Source organism: Hippoglossus stenolepis, chromosome 20 (genome assembly GCF_022539355.2).
Source record: "Hippoglossus stenolepis isolate QCI-W04-F060 chromosome 20, HSTE1.2, whole genome shotgun sequence".
In the NCBI taxonomy this organism is placed as follows: Eukaryota; Metazoa; Chordata; class Actinopteri; order Pleuronectiformes; family Pleuronectidae; genus Hippoglossus; species Hippoglossus stenolepis.
In genome coordinates this window covers 8,200,157-8,219,061 of record NC_061502.1, presented here as the reverse complement: position 1 = coordinate 8,219,061, position 18,905 = coordinate 8,200,157, and the positions used below count along the sequence as shown (strand labels likewise).

General features: G+C 41.7%; 1 protein-coding gene across 1 annotated transcript; it reads left to right on the top strand.

Annotated features, from left to right (window-relative positions):
• The first annotated feature begins 16,293 nt into the window (after positions 1–16,293).
• fkbp3 (FKBP prolyl isomerase 3) lies at positions 16,294–18,755 on the top strand. Its single transcript, XM_035144397.2, has 7 exons — positions 16,294–16,453; positions 16,787–16,888; positions 17,024–17,125; positions 17,218–17,353; positions 17,446–17,513; positions 18,162–18,259; positions 18,422–18,755. Exons 1-7 carry the CDS (start codon positions 16,307–16,309, stop codon positions 18,474–18,476), a joined length of 708 nt encoding a protein of 235 aa, XP_035000288.1. The 5' UTR covers positions 16,294–16,306; the 3' UTR covers positions 18,477–18,755.
• The last annotated feature ends 150 nt before the right edge of the window (positions 18,756–18,905 follow it).

Genomic DNA, 18,905 nt, shown 5'->3' with positions numbered 1-18,905 from the left:
CATGAGGTCAGCAAGCATCTGTTAACATGATGGTACATAAGGCAAGACATCCTCAAAGTCCTTTGAGGGGACGACCCTGCAGCATTAAGTGGTTTGATTCATCACATCATGTCTTTAATTCTCCAAAGAATTAGAATAATCACAGACTGTGGAACGATGCAGCCATTGGCAATGGATCAGGAGGAAAGACCCCGATTGGGCCCCAAGATGTCAGTGACACACACACACCCAGGTCTGAGCAGCGTGTGGTCGGCCCCTCGTAGCAGAGGGTGTCTTCTGAATAAAAGGCTGAAAAACCTGATGACACTAAGGTACACAACTGATGATAATGTCCCTAACATCCGCTCGTGTATGGTACCTTATCATCAAACTAGTCCAGAAGATCTTCAAATGTACAAGGGATATTCAAGAATTTCTTCTACCCTGCATTTTGGCACTAACGTTTTTTTTTTCATTGTGCCTGCAAATATGTGCGAACAGTTTCACCACAAAATCAGCTCATTTCACTGCCCCCTAGTGGCTGGATAAAAGCTTGCTCTACATTTTGAGAAGAGTATCTAAAACAGAGCGATAACAGAGTTAATCGATTCAATATAATTCATATTTAGGAATTCATGTCTGCATTCCTAAAAATGAAAGTGAACAACAACAACATGTTTTCACCTGGAAAATGTCCTTTAACGTCCTCTAGTCTGACAGTTATAAAGATACACTATTTGCTGATAGCAGCCCAGGACCACACTATAGCAGTAACAGCATGTGCACGTGACCACCAAGGAAAGGTTGTATATGCTCTGGTTTTTCTGTGTTCTTCCTCCTCTCTTTTTAGCCCCGAAATTTTATTCACATCACACCTGATGTTGTTGTTGTTTGTGATGCATGGCTCGGCAGATAGCAGGAGAATTCATCAAATTAATGGGGAAACAATAAATGCACCAGGAGGAGCCTTTGTACGGAGAAGCATTGCCTTTTAAGAGCACACAGGTAAAAGCTAAAATAGCCACATCCTTCACGGAGTCTGCCCTTGCCTGCACTGTCATTTGGAGAAATAAGAGGGAAGCGAAAAGCCTCAACCGAGGCAAGAACATTTTTTTGTATTGTAAAGTTTTAATGAGGAAAATTTGGCAAATTGCACCTTTTACATCTTTGATTTTGCCTCATCGAGAGAACACCTTTGCACGGGGATGTATTGTTATTAGGATAAAAAGCTTTTAGACTCGACATGAGAAGATGTTGAACAAAAAATTTGAATCATTTATTCACACCAAAGTTAGTTGAACTTAAAGTGGCACAAAAATGTGAACGCCTGTGAACGTATTTCAAAGCATTCATACATTTCGTGAGTGTGAAGTCAAAGAAGAGAATCAGCACAAAAGTATAGATTGAATACAAGGCAAGGCATTTCCATTTATGAAGCCCCTTTCACACACCGAGGTAGATTCAAGGCGAAGTTTACATAAATACAATGACAGCTGAAAACGCTTATTTACATATATTTATATTTATTATTTGAGTAGGATTTTAAGAACCAGCACAACTCTGTGATGACAGCCTCTCAAACTGACAAATGTAATTTCACGAGTGTGCTCTCTGAAGAATCTGTGTGCCGTGATTTCTGCCACACTAAGTATGTTACAAAACTTACTCCTGTAGCTGTGAAAGTCAGAAAGCACGGAGGGGGAGTAGCTGGAGGGTGGTGGCGTTTCAAGAGGTCTTTGGGGCCCCCGGCAAAAGGGGCATCGGGGGTCCCACATGGAGCCACCCTACTCCATGCCACCTCACAGACACTCATGACACCAATCCACATCATTCTCATCTTCCTCCACCACCATCTCAGACACGCCATACACACACATTCAGATGTGAAGATAGTCTTCAACCAAACATCCGAGTTAGTGATATAAGGCCCCATTAGGGACTTTCTGACCAGGGTGTAATGCTGATCATAGAATTTAAGGGGGTCCTCACAAAATTGTCTTCGCTGCTTTACTTAATTCCATGAAATTTTGTGGAGGCGTGGGCCATGACTCAAGAAAGAGCCTGTTACATTTTAGAGCAGATCCAGATAAACGTGCAGATCCAAGACTTCATTTAAAATGGCGAATTAGGCCATTAGCCTCTGTTGTTTCCCTTCTAGTTCTGTCCTTTCTTCTTCACTTTCCAAAGACAAGGGTTGCAGTATGAAAGTCTCACCTGAAGAGAGGTTGTGAAATCTGAATCGAACCTGAACACACCACATACAATACAATTTATCCAAGTGCATCAAATACTGATACATATTTTTGTTCTACACGTTTTTTACAGCAAGTCTTCACCTCTCACATTTTGCACCACATTTACCATCATCAATTTTCTTCATGTTTATCAATCGGCAGAGATACAAACACGTCAATTGGAAAACCACTTAAATCACAGTATTATAACAAATGTATATATAATTTTATTTTGAAAGTCGGCATTAGAGTGGTGAACGACAACACATTAACAAACAACTGTTTTTATCTGTGTATATGTTGCTGCCTCAGCTGCTTCCCTTTGTTCTCCGTCTCAAAGGAAACCCTAAAAAACTCACTGTGATTCCTCACAACTCCTCTTCAGCAGCCTGTTGATGGATCACAGCGTCGATGTGCTGCGAGATGCCACTTTCATGTACTCACAAGATTTTGAGGCTCTTCAAGTTGAATGGCACGATATGCCATCTCTGTGTTACACATTTCTGCCTCCTGCACCTGCAGGTGTAAAGACTGCTGCTGCTGTAAATGAAAAGGTAAGAGATGAGCAAAGGCGACTATTACACATTTTAAATTGTCTTTGTGTGACTGAGAGGGTCCTGGAGAAATTTGCCGAATGGCCTCTTGAAGTGGTGCTTGACATATATTACTTTTAGCACATATGAGCACTGGATTGGGTTTGATCACGAATCAAAAATCATTCAGTAAATCAGTAGAATTGTGTGTTGAGTGCATTTGTTTTTTATCCCCAAGCATATAATGTGGTGGATATGGGGATCATGTGTAGTGCGTCTGTCCATACATCTGCTATTTGAGCAGAACTCAACAATCATTTTGATTTTTTCCTTGGAACTTCACTACCTGGTTAACAATCATGTCAATCAGTTAGTGAGGGGGTGCCTTTTGATAATTAGTGTTTCCTGTGGAATATATCGTGTCTTATATTAATTCTTGTTTATTAGGTTGTTTCAAATTAGTGATTTACTGAATTGGGTTTCACCATAGACTGTATATGAATATATTATATTCCTCCCACTATCTAGATGAAATGAAAATGAAGCTAAAATATTCCAGATATGAACGCTGCCATCTTGTGGCGATGACATCATTTGGAGCCAGTCTGCGCAGTCGCAATCAGGGGATAGAGCCTCGACCAATCACAAGTCAGGCTCAGCTGTCAATCTCGATGTTTCACCCCATTCTTATAGCATCCAATTACTAATTAAGTCCAAACCTACAGGAAAAGTGCATTTAAAATGACAGAAACCAACTTTGATGAAAGATTAGCGAACAAATTGACAACACAATTTCAAATGTAAGCAAATTTTGTTTGTAAGATTTAATAACCAACTGCAGTAATTGAGCAATTAAATTAAATTCATAAAACAAAAGTAATTTGAATCTGCGACTGATCGCACGGGACTCTTGGTCAGAGAATTTGGTTTTCTAATGTGGCTATATTAGTGTTAACTGAATTACAGAAGCATATTTTATCTTTGCATTTTTCATGAAACCACTGATGTGCTTGTGAACGTGAACACACAGTTTAGACATTGGACGGGACAGCTGTGAGGTGTGAACGACTCTAAGTGGAAGTGAAGGAGGCGACGGGGTGACTGCCCCATCGCATTTAAACCGAGAGGCACAGAAAGCAGAGAGCCTCTCTCTCTGTTTTCCTCCAGAGAGGGGAGAGGAGGGCAGGAGCTGTGTAATTCTGTGCGCACGAGACAGAATGAAGAGATGGGTAGTGAGGGGAGATAAGGTTCATTAGAGGAGGTGCACGGGAACAAAGCGTAATCTCCATTTTAACCTTACCTTTAGAGGAAGGCCACAGTTGCGGCTGTGATAAAGGACTAGTGCGGAGAATACTGATTAATCCTTTACCATTGTTATCAGGAGACTTCAGCTAATGCCGCAACGGTGAATCGCACTTAGCTGCTGTGGCCTAGAACATTTTTTCCTCCTCTCTCTACCGATCCCTTCGTCTTCTTCTCAGTCTTGTCCATTCACAGAGTCTATCCATCTCTCCCCTCATGAGGGGCGAAGAGGCGCCTGGGGCCTTAGATGGCGTAAGGGGGCGTTAGTGTTTTGATAAGTATCGATATCAATCTTATAAATCTGAATTTAATGACACCATGTGCCGGGGCTGAGGATATTTGTCTCAGAATCCTCATATGAGGAATAAAAACTAAATAGGTTTTCTGAATTCACATCGATGAAGCATGGAAGTAATGCTCCTGCTTTATAAACTATTACAGTGGCCACCTCATGCATTTGTGTTTATTGACTTAGTCTGCACCAAATACGCAGAACAGTGAAGCTCCGTTTCCACTGGTCAAAAATCCACAAAGACCCAGGAACATCTGGATTTTTTTTTGCAATGGAAATGGAGACAATTAGCATTCACTGCCGTGTCGAATGACTTGGCAGTAGATGCAAATTTTAATTTTTATTGGTGTTGTAAATGTGATTATTGTAATTTGGCAAAAAAGCAAGTGGGAGTCTGCCTAAGTTGTTTGTGCGTTTGTAACGTCCAGAATGACGCAGTGGTAAAGGAGTTCATTGCCTTTTTTAGTGTTTAAAGTTTAGCCTCCTTTAAAAAAAACTGTAAATAAAGTGATGAAGGAAAAGTAAAAAGAGATGTGAAGGGGAAAGAGAAAAATGAACAAACCACAGAAAGGAAAGATCCTTGGTTGAGCCTCAGCATGACTTCTTCCCTGTCTCCCTCCCTCCCTCTCTCTCTCTCTCTCTCTCTCTCTCTCTCTCTCTCTCTCTCTCCCTCTCTCTCCCCCTCTCTCTCTCACTGTCTCTCTTGATGGATTGGCCCATCAGTTAGAAATAATTAGGATGAGCTGAAGTCTTGTCTCGCTGAATGCAGTATCACCGGGGAGCAGGGTCAAGCCTTAAAAACCAGAAACTCCATCCCGCCTTCACTTTATATTCCTACAGGGTGGCTCCCACATGAAATTGCATCATTTCGCTTTATTAACTCGGTACCTCTGTCCGGGATCGTGCAAAGATGAGCAGTTAAAAAGTCTAAAAGCCGACGACTTCAGCTGCTGCTTCCTGTGTGTGTACAGCATGTAGTAAGATGGAGTATGCTTCATAGCACCAAGACATTATATTGCACAGAATATACTGTATAAGTCCAGTCACTGTGTAAGTGATATTCTAATATCCTGGACTGACCCTGAAGGCATCGTTTCATTTGCATTTTTTAAGCCTCCATGCTGGCGGCACCCACTGGCAGGAGGCGTTACATTTTTTTCTTGTGGACATAAACGCCTTGAGGGAATTTCTTCACACTTGGTTTAACACATTCACTTGGACTCAAAGATGAACTGATTACAATTTCGTGGAATAAGGTCAAAGATCAAGGTCACAGCTTGAGGGAATGTCTTCAGATTTTGTAAATTCACTTGGACTAAAAAATCAAATGATCAGGTCACAGATCAAGGTAACTGTGACTCTGTGTTCTTATGAATGTGATACATCAGGAACACCCCAAAAAACTCACAAAACCATTTGTTTGCCTTGTGAGCACGTTATCTTACAAATGCTTCAAAATTATTCTTTTAAATTTGGCGCACATTTTCACTTAGACTTACAGATTAACTGATTCGATTTTGGTGACAAAAGGTTGAGGCCTCACTGAAGCCTCACAAAACACGTTTTGGGTCTCTTGAACATGACATCTCAATTCTGTCATAATTTCTTCAAATTTGGACCAGTTGTCACAGTGACCCGGTATAACTCTGGAAAAAAAATGTGTGTAAACTGAAACTGCACTGGTTGGCGGAGGCATACAACCACAGGGCTGTTATTCTAGTTGCTTATTTCTGCATATCTTTTCATTCCTAATTCCATAGAGAATCAATCTTCAGCAGATAAATTCTACTAATTAAATCCATTTTCATACTTATATTTCTCAAGTGTGCACTGTTTATTAAACCCCAGCATATTATTGTGATAAATAATTAAGTGCATATTAAGACTATTGTGACTCATTATCTCCTGAGCCTGTACAAGGTGGGAATTAGTGTCCTGTGTAAATGGTACAAACCATAGGCGGGGGAATAAAGATGGACGACACAACTGCTCCCCAAAAGTGAAGCTCCTGGTGGCGGGCAGCAGAAAAGGTCATAGATCCCACCCTTTCCATGTTAGCAGATGGGACATGGGTCAAACTAAAAAGTTGAAGATTGGGTCATTTTAGGTAGTCCTTATCACACCGATGTTTGTTTAAGTGTTAAACTTTGTTTTAATTTGTTATTAAATGCAATAAAAACATGGTGAAAACATTGCGATTGACAGCTGAAACTGACTCATGATTGTCCAAACGCTACTGCACGGGCTCCGAATGCACGAGGGTGGCGGCGTTCGTATTCCAAACTATTTTAGCTTCACTTCTGGGCAGTGTGAGGAAGAGGAGACGCGTCGTCAATCTTTTGAGTTGGTCTCAGAACGGAGTTGACGTCTGTGTGAGAGGAAGAGCCGTCACTGCAGGACAGGACGCTGATGTGACACATCACGCCTCTGATTCTGGAACGCTAGCATGCTATCTAAAATCACACAGTGTGGCGACATTACGTCTCGATTGCTGGGATAACTGTGACCGGCAAAGAGCGAGTTTAAGACACAACACTGACAGTTTGTCATTGTTTGTAAGGCTGTGTTACATGTCCCATACTTTTCACTTCCCTGCAGCTTCAATTCGGGATTTCAAGGTAAAATAAAACCTATGACCCAGAACAAAATTAATTGTGTTGTGTCTGTGCCAGAGGAGCAAATGCCACAGAGCCCTGCCCATCCCCAACGACACCTGTCTCCACCTGTGTGGCTGGTTATTGCCATCCTGGGACGCCTCAACCTGCCTACTGTCCTTTACAATGATGAGTGCTGAGCCCCAGTGGACCAGCTCACCCTTCCACATAATGGCTTTTTTTTTTTATCAGAGTGGAGTCTGACCTTCTGCTTATACTCAGAGAACATTGCTGTAATATAACAATAAAGCATCATCATCATCGTCCTCGTCATCATCATCATCGCCGCAGTGTCTGTGTGGCTATTTTTCTTGGCATGTGTGTATGGTTTATTTTGTTTTGCGATACTTTCTACTCAGGCTCTCGTGTCTCGTCTGAGCACTTGGCGAAGAGAGACTGTCTTTCCTCCAGCGTCTCAGTCTGACATTGAACCTGTGGTCGCTGCCTCAGCCACCGGAAGGAAGATTTGTAAACCTCAGACAGACACGAGAGCTGCACTCCATTGCCTGCACGGATTCATTATTCAAACATGACCCCTCTTCTACCTCCCCCTCCTCTTTAAAAGTGCTGGAGATGCCACAGACAATCTGGCACTTCTTTCCTCCTCTCCATTAGAGACGAATGGGCTTTTTTGGGGTCGTGTGTGTGTGTGTGTGTGTGTGTGTGTGTGTGTGTGTGTGTGTGTGTGTGTGTGTGTGTGTGTGTGTGTGTGTGTGTGTGTGTGTGTGTGTGTGTGTGTGTGTGTCTGAGCCTTTCATGTTCATTGCATGGTGCCTCGTCAGTGTCGGGCTTCAAATGCTGATTAAAATCAGAGTCTTTGTGACTCAGCTGGCTGGGGAGGACGAGGCAGGGAAGCTGCACATAAAAATAAACTGGTCACCTCTCTCCTTCATGTGCTTTAATGTCCCGTGGTTTTTGCACCAGGTGCGAACCCTGACCAAGCACAGGATTTAACACACATCGCACTTTGTCTCATCTTTCTTCAAAGTGCATTTGAGCACACACATGTACACTGATGGAAAAAATAAAGAAAAAGTGACATCCCAGGATCTGAGCTGCTCGTGGAGTTCAATTTTATTTGCAGTCAACATAATGGGTTCATGACTCATGACACGATCTGTCACGTGTTTGCCCGTCTTTCCTGTTGTGCTTTGCCCCAAAGAGGAGACGCTCTGCCTGAGAAGGTAACCTTTAGGAGGTGTTTCATAAATACTAAATATAAGAGACATGTTCCGTTATTGATCAGTCGTCTTCTCTCCGCAGTCATGATGTATTTCACATGGCAGCCATGGAATTGAGCGGAGAAAGATGGAATTCCATCTACTGAACGCAAACCCATTTTCAATTACACAAAAACCCTTCAGCGTGTGTGTTAGCGCACACGCGTGCATACGGCCGTGCGTGCTTGTGTTCTTGCGAAGGAAGGGGATTGCTCTAAAATGCAATCCAATCTTTGAACAAATGGAGGGAAAGAGTTGCTACATCCCGAGTTTGAAAACATATTCTGCTGTGTGCAAGTGGAGCAAAATTGCTTAGTGTTTTTACTTGACATACTTGCCATCCTTTTTCTATTATAGAGGGGAAAAAATACATTGCTCGAATGTTATCTGAAGGTTTGAATGTTTTATGGGAGCAACAGGAGGCTAGTGCCCGGCCACACCGGGTACCCTGGTTTGGATTTAATGGAGTCTACAGGCAGTGCATCACTTTGGGATGCATCACACCAGATGAGACTGAATATTGCCAATATGTTTAAGTCAGTCTGGATCACCGTGAAATATGTTCAGCCACAAATCTGAGCTGTTTAAGAAACATAAGGCTCTAAAATTTGGCATATTTTCAGATGATGAACAGAAAATGTACAAGTCAGAGTTATGATTCAAAGTAATAAAAGTGTCAGAATGTTCCTCACTCTCTCCTGCCCGAAATTAAAAATCTGGCTTTCCATCACGCTGCGCTCGTGCCACATCCAAAGCAAATTAGCCTGAGACATCGTATGTGGTTTTGGTTTTGGCCTGCGATCAGCATTCCGTTGACCATCACCATCCATCGACCATCTCAGATCTCAGGCTTCCCACTGAGAACTGCATGAGTTTACAGCAACTTGGGGAACACACATGTGCCCCTCAGCCCGAGGTTGGTAAACACAAACCTTAGCTCAGCTCCATTTGGTGATGGGACGGGGTCAGGGAGAGTGGATGATGTGTGTCTGCCGGAGATGGGGCCTTGATCTCAGACTGTGCAGATCACTGGATGTGAGGAGTGAGACAACATTGCTTCTTCGGGGGAACATATAGGGGTGAATCAGTGAATCTTCAAATTTTGTAGTAGCATGGACGGTGTATGTTGAAGTTCGTGTGCTTGCACAAACGTGTAACTGTCTCCTATAAATGACATTTATGTTCCACTAATTTGTTTCACCAGTTCTTTTCTGTTGTCAAGTGTCAGCTCATGCAAACATTTCATAGTGAATGTACAGTATGGACAGGTTGCAGATGTACAGTGAGCAGAACAAAGACCCATTTCACAGCAAAAATGTAAACTTGTCTAAAGCACAGATTTAATTAGTAATATTAATGATTTATTTTAGTTGAGTCAGTACCTGGGCTCTGGCATTGTGCATTCTCATTCACTGACATGGTTTACTGAGGCACTTATTGTAATGGAGCAGATAGACGACGCATCTCCACTTCCTCCCACTTTCCAGAAATTAAGCCCAATTATCCTGGATACGAACGCTGCCATCTTGCACTTTTAAAGCCAGAATCTTCGCAGTGGTCATTGTAGCGTAGAGCCGTGGTCGGGACGTCCCGTCAATACCTGCGACCAATCGCGAGTCAGTCTCAACTGTCAGTCATGACGTTTCACCTTGTTTTTATAGCGTGAAATAACTCATTAAAACCAAGATCACTGGAAAATTTGCAATAACAGAAACCATATTTGATACAAAATGTACTTTGCGTAAACTTTGAGCTTGTAGTTTGGTCCATGTCCCATCCTCCAACATGGAGGAGGCAGGGTTTAAGATCTATACTGCAGCTCCAGCTTCACTTTTGCCGAGCAGACATTAACTTAAGACCACAGATGGAGGAGGAAATATTAGAGGATAACAAAAGTCTGTATGGTTCATCATCAAGGAAGCATGAACGTTGTAGAAATTGTTAAGGCAATCAAGCCAGTAGTTGTTATGGTAATATATAGTCATATTTTAGTCTGGACCAAAGTGGTGGATCGAACGCTGACCAAGAGACTGACTGAGCTAGAGGCAGACATTGCCATCCCAGGAACCATGACACTAACACGGCAAAAAGTAATTCAGCAAGCACTACTTCTCTGTGAAATTTGCTTCTGTGATATTTGCTTTTGCAAATCTTAGGTAAGAATGTAATTTCAAGGAGACGGAGTCTGCCTGGAATTTCTGAATTCAGTCTGAAGACAGACTAAGTGAAGAAATAGCAACCATCATCCACTCCTGCTGTTATCTGGAAAAAAGTATTTTCTGACAGTAATTTTAGGTGGAGACAGGGGCAGGGGACAAAGTTCTAATGCCGTATTCAAACATATAATTTGCACTGAGGATGAAGTCAGCACTCTTATTCTTCAAATGCAAACAGACAGCGTGAGAGTAATATGAGGAGACAAGAGTTTTGGGAGCATGTGGCTCAGAAGTTGCTCCCTTCAAGCCCTTAGAGATATCACACTGGGACCACTTCCAAATGAAACTTCAAATCCATCGTTTCTCTTTTGGTTTCTCATTAGCAGATGATACAACGGCAGAGCCAGGAGGCAACGAAGAGCACGCCGTGGTGATCCGGGGACTGATATCCACCCCTGATGCCACCCAAGTTCTTGGGATTTTTGAGATTTTTCAGGTGAGCGATTTCCCTTTTCCTCCGCACGCCTCAGATCAGGGTCGGGCTGATCTCAGTTAAACTCTTAATAAGCCCCATTTCACGGCATGCAGCCAAGAGATTAGATCTGACAGGGCAGGCGTGGGCTAGTACTGAGACTACAGATCTGCAGGCTAAGCTCTGGATTGGAAATGTTCCAGAGTCTGCTGCAGCTTGTTGGATGGTTGCTGCATGTTGATACCAACAGAGAGAGAGAGAGAGAGAGAGAGAGAGAGAGAGAGAGAGAGAGAGAGAGAGTGTGTGGTTGTGTGGTTGTGTGTCTCCGTGCTCCACGCTCCCTGTTAACCAACCCACCAGCTGTACTGCACCTGAATCCAACCTATACTTTCCTTCTGAAATGCTTAATGTAAGAATTCACCAGTTGCTACTTCCTCAGATGAAATTTAATTATCAATCTCTGTTTCATTATCGGGAATAATAAAATTGTAATTTTAAGAATGACAGCCTCTTTGATATGTTACAGAGCTACTACAGAATTATTCCTTGTCATTTGTGAGTCCTCCTCATACAGGCCTACAATGCATTGTATACTCTATTGTTTGTGTGCAGAGCTTTTGATAAAACGCCTATGGTGCAGAGTGAAGTCAGAAAACTTTGTGTTCATCCTACCTGGTTTTTGAAGTAATGAAGATTTTATAGTTTTTCATAAAATGAAACTGACTTTGCTTCATTACTGCTCAAGTGTGGGGTTTATATATAAGCTTGAATGATTTAGTTGACTGGTATTATTTTTTCATACATTGCATGTCGGTTATTTCAGAGGTCTGTTAAGAAATCGACACAATATTCAGACCCAAGGTCACAACTTTTCAAAATAAAATCTGAATGTTGTTGTGCTTTTACTCAAATTGCTGAAGAGGAAGTGATTCCATGTATGTTGTTGCCATGACGGAGATCAGCACTCGTGACGCCAGTGAATGTCCAGTGAAATAAAAATAATCAGATTATCTAAATGATCTGGTGAATTTGACCCGTGGTTTGACCCAGTTGCCGAACCACTGCTGTAGTTTATCCAAGGACGTGGAAGAAAGACACGTTCGACTCCATCCACAGACTGAGGGCACACTGACCCACCTCCACTGACTGCTACAGAGCATTGGTCGCCTGTTTATTCATATTATTCAATTAATATTGAATATATCACATGGGCAAATCGCAGAAAAATCAACAATGCACTTTCTCAGGCAATTTAAAATGCCCATGCAAACACACATGAAGCCGATTAGATTAACGGTTCAGGAGATATGCGTTCCACATGCAGCCAGACTGGTACAGTAGATGGTGACCTATTCCCCCTTCTACTGACTGCATTATATAGACACTGCATTATTTAAGGTGTAAGCTGTTGGTTTCAGCTGCGGTGGCACGTGAATCCTATCCCACATGAAGCTAAAGATGTGTTGTCACAGCCCCGGGCACAGGCAGGTGAACCCAGCTTCCCATATGGCTTAGAGGGAGCTTATTAGGGCTCTGAGCAGAAAACACATCATCCACAGTGGACCAAGGCCACAAGGGATGATTTCCATTAGGAAAGACTTTAATTCCACTAGTATGAGTAAGAGGACCTGTGTGGAAATATGAAGGCCCTGGGAGACGAGCTGCACCCCCGGCTGCTCGGCTCGTGTTAGGCCAGATGATATCTCCACGTCCTGCTCGCTCCTGATTGGCATTAAAGCAAAAAATGTGATTTCTCTGGTTTGTTTCCTGGACACAGTTCTCTGAGTAATCCTATTATTACCAACACAAGCCACTGACCTCGCACACTTCTGTCCTTCTCTCCCTGTTGCTCACTTTTATCTAAACTTGTAAAAATTCATCAAATGTACCCTCAGGGTGTTTGTTGCCAATCGATAAGAGAGACGGTAGACAAGGAATTCCAAGGCCTGCAAATGAATGAAAAGCAATGTTTATAAAACAAAGAAGAAGAATAGCATGATGGCCGCATTTCCTCAATATTTTCTCCTGTGCATTGATTCCAACGGTAAACAATATTAAAAAGTTTATTTAATTCAAGCTTTAGATCGAAATTTAGCGAGGTGTTTTTCACACTGCTGCAGTCACGAGGTTTTAGCAAATTAGTGGTTCCACACACACAGACTGACTCATGCTCTTTTTTCTTCCTGTACGTACAGATGATAACAGATTGAGATTTAACATTTTTTGCATAAACACTAAATCAACACCATCCACAGCAGCTTTGCAAACCTGTTCCCCTCCGCACTTATTATTCATTCACACTGTTTATGGTATTTATTATTGTTGTGCTCTTCACCAGGATGAATCTCGGCCATTTTCCCTCCTGTCAGGCCTCATTGTAAACCTCATATATTGAAAAGATCAATCTTCAGTAAGTGTGCAACACAAGCGGCTTCATAAAGCTGAACAGTATGTACATACTGCCCCCCTGAGGTTAGAGACGGTAACCGCAGGCAGACTGGACTGAAGTGACGATGGATAGATAGATAGATAGATAGATAGATAGATAGATAGATAGATAGATAGATAGATAGATAGATAGATAGATAGATAGATAGATAGATAGATAGATAGATAGATAGATAGATAGATAGATAGATAGATAGATAGTGTGGTTGAAATTTGGTCAACAAACGAGGTTCTGAGACAAGTTGTCTTTGTAAATTTATTTGTAAAAAGCTTTCTGCAGAATGGATCGCACAGGCAAGGTGGAGGTTGCAAGTATGATGAAATGTGAAGTGTCTGTGCTCATATTTAAGTGTCTCTGTGTGGGTTACCTCCTGACCCCAAAACATGCAGAGGGGGGTGTGTGAATGTGTTGTTCTGTGTCTGGAACTTATCGCCTGTAAAACTGTGGCTGATAGGCTGCATCCTAAATGTGTTGGAGAGGAAATAGTATCTGTAAGCATAAACTAAGAAGTTATTAAGTAAATTTCCATTACAATATATTGATAGATTGATTGATAGATTGATTGACTGGTTACTAATACATCTTCAATTATAATTTCACATGTTTCATCTTTTATACAGCATATAAAATGCATATAATACATTGTCTGAGCATTGACCATAAACTTTAAAACATGGCCTTTGCCAAACAGTTTGACTGACATGTTTTTAATTTGAATTAAGGCCACAGTTCTGGAAACACCACTTGAGAGTGATATTGTTTGCGATCTCTGTGTGGAGAGGCACATCTCAGACTGTGTATGACTTGTTTGTGTAACCTGCCGTCGTGAAGAGCTCTCAGGAGCCGAATCAATTTGGATTCTTTCCTCACTTGATGTGTGAGCTCATCTAAGCTGCTCAGCTTTGCATTCCTAAGAAACTCTTCATCACAACACGATGCACCAGGCGTGTGATCCTCAAACGCCTTTTCTCCTGGAACTTTCTGTGACGCAGGTTTCATTCCCACTCATGAGCAGTGAGAGAGAGAGAGAGAGAGAGAGAGAGAGAGAGAGAGAGAGAGAGAGAGAGAGAGAGAGAGAGAGAGCAAGCAAACATTATGCTGGCAGCATAAGAATGAAGGAAAGAGACAAGGAGATTTTAAGTAGGCCCTCTGGCCAAGTGTTAACTAAAAGCAACTTGTACTATACACAGATAAATGGCAAGTTTATGTATGTCACCATAAAGACAACATCAGATCGTCAATGCCAAAGCGTGGGCCCATTTGTTTCTTCTTTTTCTTTCTTCTTTCTTGTTTTTATAAAGTACAGAGTTAGTACATTTCTTTCATTTCTCCTGAAGCTAATTCACTTCCACACTTTGTGCAGTTGTGACAATCTTTCCTTCACAGGCAAAGTAAAGGAGATGAAATGGGACCTGGGAGATTTCCTCTAAAGAGATAATTAGTCCACTCCTCCTCCTCATGAGCTTCTCACCCAGTGTCACTGTTGTTGCCTAGTAACAAACCAGGGTAAACCCCTTCTTGTACAGCTAGGTATAGTGGTGGCAAATCATCATCATCATCATCGGGTGACTGTCTTTCTAGGTTAGTGATGAATCGAGGTGAGCAAGGTTATTTATGCTGGTCTTTGTGTCGGTACATGAATGTCAGATTTCTATTTGCACAGCAGCGAGCTCGCCTACGGGAAGGCCAAGTGATGCAACAATAACATGAGACTGACATGTCATCTGATAAAGGAAACGAGAGGCTGAAAAGTGACACAACACACAGGAATAAATGTAGAATAAAGCTACACTCTTCAGGTATAATTCAGTTTGGTTTGAATGGCGCTAAATCACAAGATTGTTGTTATTTTCTCAAGAATTGGAACTGTCTCAAGGTGCAATGCCAGAGCACCAATTCTTTATGTCTCTCATACACAATATTAAAGGCAGCATAAGATGTCTAAGTTACAAAATACCTGACGATTAATATAACATATTTAAATAGCAATGAATGGAGGTGAAAAAATGACTTATACAAATATATAGTAATAAAACTGTATTGACATATAGCACATATCTAGAAAAGGGTTACAAAGTACTTTACAAAATATATGGGAATAAAACAACACAAGTAAAAATGAAAAATAACATAAAAGACAATATTGAAAAGAAACAACATCCGTTAAAACCAGTTCAAATCAGGCATCAAAAGAAAAGAAAAAAAGACAATTTTACCGGTTTTTCTCTATAAATATGTTTTAAGCACTGATTTAAAACCAGGTACAGTGTGAGCAAGTCTACTCTCCTCAGGCAAGAAGTTACAGAGCCTCGGGGTCCTGATGCCAAAAGCCTGGTCACCCTTAGTTACCAGCCTTGATTTAGAGACTAGCAAGTGATAGTTGGGAGATTATAGATTACGACTTGAAGCAAAGGGAGTTAGTATCTCCATAATATAACTGGAGGGCCAGACTGTGCTGGGCTCTGAAAGTTATTAAAAATAATCATGAAATTTATTCTTAATTTAACTACCAGCCAATGAAGGGAGGCAACGATTGGAGAGATATGGGCCCTATACACTTGGTGTTGGTTAAAATATGAGCTGCGGCATTTCTGCACCGGCTGAAGACGAGACACTGAGGACTGAATGAATGAAAGAATGAATGTAAGTTGTAATGTTTTGATGCAATTCGCGTCCTCTTAATATGTTTACTTTTGCATTTCTAAGTTAAGGCACATGTTTGTCTCCTGATGAAATATTATACTCACATATGTCCACTAGGTTGCAGGACACACTTCAGAGTGTTTTTCCACCTATTACTTGAGTCATGTCGAATAATGGGAGGGTGTTATATTTTTTTATTTTTATCTATTTATCTATTTGTTTATTAGTTTTTTTCTCTTGTCAAGTCCTAAATAATATCGCCTTCCATTTTATGAGCTAAACCGTGGCAGTAAATAATATAATAAAAATAATAAAAATAATAAAACATGCGTACTCTGAAAATAAGATACGGAAGTGTTTGCAGTGCCTCAAATGCGCCACTGGGGGTCAAAGTTGAACAGTTCGCCTTTCAAGATGGCGGCCGAACCAGCACGGGAGTGGAACGATGAGCAGCTCAAAAGTGACGATTTGCCCAAAAAAGACATAATCAAATTCATCCAGGACAATGCAGCCCACTCGGTATGTTCGCGCCTCTTTCCCGTGCGTGATCTCGGTGTGAATATGTCCAGGTTCAAGTTGTAAACCTCAGTGAGAAGTGCAGCATGCAGCGTGGTTAGCTGCAGCAGAGCCACATCAGGAAAGCTGCAGTGGTTTAGCATCCCGCAAAGCTAAAAACACGACAACACATGTTATACTCAATAGTTACACTGGTGTTTTTGTAAACAGTATTTCATCTGACCACTAGTAGAGACAGCTGCATTCACTGTTTAACGTTATTTCTTATTAAATAAAAACACGTAATCGTTCAATTTAGCCAACGTCATTAACGTTCCTAACGTCTTTTTGTTTCAGTTCCTTAACGAGCACAAGCTGCTGGGCAACATCAAAAATGTCTCCAAAACGGCCAAGAAAGAGCAACTGATCATCGCTTACAATGAGCTGTTCGAGAGCAAAGTGAGTAGCCACCGCGTCACTGGGGATGATGTACACTGAGATGGTTGACAGCCGCATGTAAACAATGTGTGTGATGGTTGACAGCCTCATGTAAACAATGTGTGTGTGTTGTGTTGTGCTTTCTGTGTGTTGCAGAAATTTAAAGGCACAGATCCAATAAAAGAAGTGACCGAGCATATCAGAGATGTGAAAATTGAAGAAAAGCCCAAAGAAGTTAAAGTAGAGGTGGTAGATGAGGTAATGGTGCAGGATGGTGAAGATGGACACGTTTTTAATGTTTGCTTTACGTGCACAAAAAAACGATTATGAACCTGCGTTGCTTTTCTCAGGGTCCGCCCAAGTACTTCAAGTCGGTACTGAAGAAAGGCGACAAGACCAACTTCCCAAAGAAGGGCGACGTTGTGGGCTGCTGGTACACTGGCTCCCTGGAGGATGGAACTGTGTTTGACACCAATATTCCCGCAGGTTTGACCAAAGTGCACCTTTAAATATTGTGCTTTTATCATCTGGCCACTTCCAATCAGGTTTAAACCATCGCTTCACTTGTGTTTCTACAGCCGCCAGAAAGAAGAGACAGACCAAACCACTGTGCTTCAAGGTCGGTTTGGGAAGAGTCATCAGAGGAGTAAGTCAATATCATGTTAATTGTGCTGTTCATCCAAACGTCTCTCAAGCTGTTCTCAGATATGTACCCCAGAGAATGTCTGACTTTCTCCAGAGGTTTTGCCTTTCACATATGAACAATGCAGCAGGAGATTCTCTCTGCTCAGACGCGTTCACAACAACACAGAAATATCCGTAACGCTCAGGTGGGGGCAGCATTGCAGAGGCAGGATGTAATGTGTTATGTTAACTGTGGAGATAACGTGTTTTTGTTTACCACACATCATCCCTCTTATCTTAAAATACCTCTAGACATCTTCTACGTGTGTGGCTCTGCTTTTTCCTTCCTGAGATAATTGTATTTTTAGTTTTTTCATTTATGCATCTGTCGTGTGTTAGAAACCAAATCAACACAATCTCTTGCTCTTGGTAAATCCTGCGGAGGATCTGCTGCTGTGTTGTCGTGATGGCTCATTCAGACATGCTGCTGAGTATCTAAATAGGGTTCTGGCCGGTGAAGCTTTACAGAGAGTCAAGAGCCTCCCACTCGTACACACAGCCCCTCTGGAGAATGTCCGGGGATGTCAGTGCACGTCTGAACGCATCTTCAGTTCCTCAGTGTGACTCTTCCCTCCACCACCTCATCATATTTAATCTGTTACTTTCACAGTGGGATGAGGCCGTGCTAACAATGAGCAAGGGGGAAACAGCCCGAGTGGAGATCGAACCAGAGTGGGCCTATGGAAAGAAGGGTCTCCCTGACAACAAGTATCCTTTTCTGTGGCTGATTGTTTCCCACTGTCTGTGTGTCTTGTATAGTTGCAGTGAAATGTTGTCCTGCCAACACTGGGGGTCATTTGTTCCTTTTGTAATTTGATCTGATGCTAAATTCATTTTCAGCCATCTTCTCCTTAACCCCAGCTCCAACAGAGTACCACCCAATGCCAAGCTGATCTTTGAAGTGGAGCTTGTGTCAGTGGATTAACTGACTTCACGTTTGCCAGCATGCATCACACTTACAGATGGACAACACGATCGCGACTGTGCTGTGACTACTTCCTCTACACCTTATCTCACATTACATTATGTACAACAGGCTGCATCAAGAAAAAACGACCACTTACTTCAAATGTTTTTGGCCAAATGGAATGGCTTGTTAATAATGTACATATAATCATCCTGAAATATTTTTGTTTCTGTTTACATGTAAAATGTAATTGATAAATAAACTTGTTTTGTGGACTTAGTTCATACTTAAAGGAAATTGCTTTCTGGTCTACCTTATTAACCACTGACTGTGCAAGTATATTTAATGTGTGTATCATTTGCAGGATTATACACAGCATGCTATTGGTAGATTAAACCAATTTATTAAGCAAATTTGAGAGAACAGAAATTAAAAGGCAAACGGAGC